The sequence below is a fragment of the Octodon degus genome, unplaced genomic scaffold, assembly GCF_000260255.1.
Source record: "Octodon degus isolate 3935 unplaced genomic scaffold, OctDeg1.0 scaffold00037, whole genome shotgun sequence".
In the NCBI taxonomy this organism is placed as follows: domain Eukaryota; kingdom Metazoa; phylum Chordata; class Mammalia; order Rodentia; family Octodontidae; genus Octodon; species Octodon degus.
In genome coordinates this window covers 7,582,543-7,588,593 of record NW_004524613.1, presented here as the reverse complement: position 1 = coordinate 7,588,593, position 6,051 = coordinate 7,582,543, and the positions used below count along the sequence as shown (strand labels likewise).

Below are 6,051 nucleotides of genomic sequence, written 5' to 3'. Positions count from 1 at the left end.
AAAAATAAAAAACTGTATATTAGAAAAAAAAAACTGAAATATATCTATATATGTAAAATGTTGAAGCACATGATTAGCCATTAAAGAATTATATATATAACATAGATATCTACATATGGGAAGGTTCTAGAATGTAAATTAAATTGGACCACTTTAAAGTTCTCATTTGAGGGAAGGGGAGATAGCTCAGTGGCATAAGCACCTGCCTGGCAAGTGTAAGGTCATGAGCTTGATACCTAGTACTAAAAAAAGAAAAAGTTCTCAGTTCAAGATCCAGGGTTTGTATATTCATTAAAATGGAGATTTTGTTTCTATTTGGGAGTTGATATTAGTAATAAGATATGATCTAAAATTTCAGTTATTAAATGTTTGTGGTAACTGTAGCTAACAAATCAAAAGATTATGTCAAATTATTTAATGTGTTATTACTTAGAATTTGATAATGGAAATAGATTTTGAAAGATTACCAGAAGACATTTCACTGACTCTCAGTGTCTTTTGGGTCACAATCTTCCTCATCTTGACTCTCTCCTAACCACTTTTCAACCCCTTTAGTCCTTTCAAAGTCCTCTTTACTACCTAGTTCTATAAAATAGCTATTTACCATATGAACAAAAGGGAATTTGTTCTAAGTCTTTCTTTTCAAGGGAACTATACTTCTTTGTGGAACCAAACACTATTGATTCATGCAGCAAATATTTATGGAGGGCTCAGTATGTCCTAGGCACTCCTCCAGGATCTTGGGGCCCATGAGTGAATAAAATAGACAAAATTACAGAGTGAGCACTGTCTAGGCTCACCTCTTGTGCCCTTCTTATGACTCTAAGGTGGGTTCTGTAGGACCCCTTAAAGCTCTGTTGTTCTGTGTGGTAGCTAATAGCTACATGTTTACATTAATTAAAATTAATTAAATTAAAATTAAGTTCCTCCATTATACTAACTGTGTATCATTTGTTCCCTAACCATTTATTACTACTGTAGAGCCACTGAGTAGTTTTATAAGTTTCCTGTCGTCACAGAAGGTAGACTGATACCTCAAAGGGTGCTTGTAGGATCAGTCCTAATTGCTCGCAGCGACACCAGTGCAACCAGTTTACTAATGTACACTTATACTATTTTTTTCCATTTCTTCTTTTACCTGTCTATGTTTTACCCTTCCTAGTCTTTCTTCCTTCTGTGTTTTACCCTTCCTAACTCCCTACTTCTACCCCAAACAAATTACCTATATGCAAATTTTTGTTCTAGACTCTGCATCTTACAGAAAATCCAATATAGAGAAGCAATTCTTGTGGTCCCTCAAGTTTATGATTACCATAAACTATTAATTTATGAAGGTTTTTCTGATATTATCAGTGAAGTTAATATCATTTTTATATTAGATGTACCCATCAAGTTGTAAGAAGCTATAAATTTCAGAAATATAGAAATCTTACTGAAGTATCCTAGCTCATAACTACTTTTATTTATTTATTTATTTCATGGTACCAAGGATAGAACTCAAGACTTTGCACTTGCCAGGCAAGCACTTAGTCCACTGAGCTATCTCCCCTACCTCTTTTGTTTTTTTGAGAGTCTCCTTATGCGGTTTAGGCTGGCCTTGAGCTCACTTTGTAACCCAGGCTGGTCTCAAAGTCACAGTGATCCTCCTGCCTCAACCTCCTGAGTGCTAGGATTACAGTGTGAGCCACCATGGCCAGTTAAATTTTTATTTAATGTCATAGTCTTTGGTAAAAACAAAAAATAAGCAGGTACATGCCTGTAATTCCAGCACTCTGAGAGGCCAAGGCAGGAAGATTGAAAATTTGAGTCCAGCCCTGAGCAATTTAGCAAAATGCTGTCCCCACCCCCTAAATGTAGTTCATGATGAAGACCCTGAATTTAATTCCCTTTACTGCTAAAAGAAAGAAAGGAAGAGGTTTTTAGTGGATATTTTATGATATTTTAATCAGTGGTATCTTTGGGAATAGTCTCTTGGATTTTAATTAAATGATAAATACCAAGTATCAGTTCAAGGGAATAGTGAGGTTAGTTCAAGTTTGGTATATTGTACTGTGGCTTCTATAAATAAGTCATACTGTTTGACTGCCATTAACCTAGCTCATTTATAATCCACCCATAAGTATAGTATTCTTAAGGCTTGGCTTTGGGCCGGTCTTCTCATGTTAAAATGAAGGGAGGAGAGGAAAATTGTAAAATAGGAATATGCTGCTTTAATTATTTATCAGCTATAATAATGCCTCTATGCATTTAACGTAGTTTTTTTTTTTTTTTATAATCTAAGACTTATTGCCATAAGTGGTACTTCTATGACTTTTGAAAAAAAAAATCTTTCAATCTGAGTAAATAATAGGTCAGTAACAACTAAGAAGTCTACCTGTTGTTTTTGTTGACACTCTGCCAGGTGGGAGATTAGTATGCCTCCACCAATGAGTAATTGTAAATAAAGTAATATTTAAATTAGAGCTATTCAAATTTAATTCCTATTAAATGTTTTCTGAAAACTAGAGAATTATGAGGGATTATACACAAAGGAAGATGGGTATAAATAAAGCTAAAGCCTCCATATATATTTGATTCATGCTTGAGCCATACCTGGTACTCATAAATCAGTCCAGGATTGTAAGGGTAGATGTTGACTTGGATTTGCAACCCAGAGGTGGATAAAATACATTTACAACTCTGATATGGTTAAAATACATTTCAGGATAGACTGAGCATTAGTTGAGGGGGAATAGATGTAAAATCTGAGTTTGCCAAGAAAGAAGTGAATGAAGGATAAAATCGTGGGAGAAGTTCACATAAATTCAACAAGAGCTTCTCTTAGAAACAAAAGGAGGGAGTTTCTAGGAGTATGGTATGTTTGAATTATTGATTATTCCTTCCAATATAACCTCTCAATTATTATAGAGAATCTAGAGTTGATGACCTTCTACTTTATACTCCTGTGATTATTACTGAGCAAATAATGACAAATTTGCTTATCTTATAATTTTAGTTCCTCGGAGAAGAGGAAGAAGCTGCTTAGTTACATTCAACAATTGACTCAAACTCAGGTTGAGATGAAGGTAAGAAGAATCTAAATTATCATAATTTTATTTTATTTTATTTTTTGTATTTAGTGAAGGGTCTACAGGGTCTGGTCTGTAGGGTCTCGCTACAAATCCGACTTGTAGTGTTTCTCCTGTTTTCAGCTTCCCAAGCACTGGGATTACAGGCATGAGTTACCACACCCAGTCTCAATGGCCATCACAGCATGCCCCGGGGGCAGGGTCTGCCCAGCTTCTTTTATACCTCTCCTGTATTTCTTTTTCCTTGATAATATTACCTTGACTTTGTGTTTTTGGTTTTTTTTTTTTTTTTTTTTGGGGAACCGGGGATTGAACCGTTTGCCGGTCAAGCACTTATCCTACTGAGCCATCTCCCCGGCCCCTTACCTTGACTTTGGTGTTTAACATTTTCATTAATTTTTAGAAATTTAACTATATATAACTATATATTTTAGTTATGTAAAGTTTAGCATTTTTATTGTTGTTACTGGAAATCAAACTCAAGACCTCGCACTTGCCAGGTAGACACTATGCCACTGAGATATAGCCCCAGCCAATCCATAATTTTTAAATAAAAACCCTACAACATGTGTTGTGATCCAGTAATAACATAAGAACATTAAAACTATGTTGCCAAGTGTGGATACCCATGCTTATAATCCCAGCACTTGAGAGGCTAAGGCAAAAGAATCCATGTGCATTTGAGGTCAGACTGGGCCACAAAGTGCATTCAGGGCCAGCCTGCTTAGAGAAACCATGTCTCAAAAAAGAAGGAAGGAGGAAGGGAGGAAGGGAGGGAGGGAGGGAGGGAGGGAGGGAGGGCAGAAAGGAAGGAAGGAAGGAAAGAAGGAAGGAAGAAAAAGTTCCAAGGCTCCATGCTGCATGAAACCTTAGCCACTTGAGTGCTGGGATTATAATGTAGGCATGCACTACTATGCTCAACCAAAATTTCACTACATATTTATGTCTATAAACAGTCTTAGTACTAACAATCTAGTAATATTTGTTTATTCTTCCTCCCCCACTCTTATTGAGACATGAAAAGTCTTGTTTTGCTCCCAAGTATGGAGGAGCCAACTTTGCATACACCTATAATCCCAGCTAATACAAAGACTGAGGCAGAAAGATTGCAAGTTTGAGGCCAGCCTGAGCAACTTCACAAGACGCTGTCTCAAAATTAGAAAAACAAGATAAACAAGGGCTGGTACCACATACACCTCAGCACTAGAACACGTGCCTAGCAGGTGTAAAGGCCTGGGTTTGATCCCCAGTACCCCCACACCCTTCCAAAAGCCCTGCTTTTCAGATTTCAGTGTCTGCAGGACCATGTGAACATTCAACTATCCAAGCCCCATCCTAGAAATTCTGACTCTGGACGTTTATACAGAACTTCTGAAATGTGCATTTTCTACAAGCTCTGCAGCTTTACCATACTTAAAGAAATTGTTTCCTGTTTGATTGGTGACAGCAGATATATCTTGTTGCTCACCTATTTTATGTCCCTGGGACAAAACAACAAAACTGAGTTTTGATCTAGAAGAAGGTGTGGTAATCTCATTTTCCTTTCTCTTGGTTTAGTTGTTTAGCTGGTGACACTAAAGTAATTTAAGGTACTGATTTTATTTTTACACCGTGACTCACTGACTAACATACTTTAAAACTTCAAAATTTGTTTGCAACAACTGAAACTGTATAAAGAATAGTTTATGTTAAGTAATACTGCAAATAAGAACAGGTTTAAGGGCCAGCCTGATAGCTCAGTGGACTAAAGCCCCTACTTAGGCAGAGCATAGCATCTGGGGTTCGATCGATCTCCGGGGTGTCATGCCGGCCCCACCTGCGGGGCATGCTGAAACGGGTGATTGAGACAGGGTGATTGAGACTGGGCATGGTGGCGCACGCCTGTAATCCCAGCACTTGGGAGGCTGAAAACAGAAGAATCAGTATGAGTCTGTCTGATCTACGTAGTGAGACCCTGTAGACCCTGTCCTAAATACAGGAAAAAAAAAAAAAAAAGCTTTAGTTATCCCTGTTCAGTTTAGTATCAAAACACCTTAATAGGGTCGGGAAGATGGGTCAGTAGAATAAGCACTTCCCTGGCAAGCGCAAGGGCCTGAGTTCTAATCCCCATTCTGCCAAAACAAAAAAACACCTTAATGTCACAATGTACTCTATACACATAAGGTGGGAAGAGAATCAAATAATGTAGCAACAATATGTCCAACAACTCCATGCCTACCTTTAGGGGAGATGGTTTATTGGCGAGGCATGGTAACATGTATACAATCCCTGCACTCAGTAGACAGAGGCAAAAGGATTGCTATAAACTTGAGGTGAGCCTGGGCTGCACAGTCAGTTCAAGGACAGCCTGAGCTACATAGCAAGATAGTGTCTAAAAACAAAAGGTGGGGCTGGAGTGATAGCTCAGTGGCATAAGCACCTGTCTGGCAATCTCAGGTCCAGAATTTGATCTCTGGTACCTAAAAAAAAAAGTTGATAAATGAAATGGAGCAATTAAAATAATTATCAAGGATGTAAAAACATCAGAGGGCTGGGGATATAGCTTAGCTGCACAAGTGCCTGCCTGCCAAAGGCAAGTTCCTGAGTTCAATTCCCAGTACCAAAAAATCACTGCATCAGAATGTGTCCACTGTTACATTTTGATAAGAAAAGGGAAATACACTGTGCACCTATATATTTTATTAACAAAGGTAAAAGTTCATTGTTTTTATAAAATGCCTTAAATTTATTTCATTTTTAACATATTTAAGGGGAAAAATTATTTTAGGAATAGTCATTAGGTTTTAGGTCTGGTTTAAAATAAACCAGGTTTTAGGTCTGGTTTAAAATAAGTTATAAGGGGCTGGTGAGATGGCTCAGTGGTCTAAAGCACCTACTTAGAAAAAGCTAAGCCAAGCAAAGCACAGGGACCTCGGTTCAATCCCCCAGCCCACATGCCAGCCAGCCCCGCCCCCTGGTGGGCTGAGCTGGCCACACACACACA

General features: G+C 37.9%; 1 protein-coding gene across 1 annotated transcript in view; it reads left to right on the top strand.

Annotated features, from left to right (window-relative positions):
• The window catches only part of Samhd1 (SAM and HD domain containing deoxynucleoside triphosphate triphosphohydrolase 1), a 73,107-nt gene that overhangs the window by 8,798 nt on the left and 58,258 nt on the right, over positions 1–6,051 (top strand). Inside the window, exon 2 of the mRNA XM_004630995.2 lies at positions 2,996–3,065. Within this exon, the coding sequence (XP_004631052.1) occupies positions 2,996–3,065 (70 nt within the window). The remainder of the gene's footprint in view (positions 1–2,995; positions 3,066–6,051) is intronic.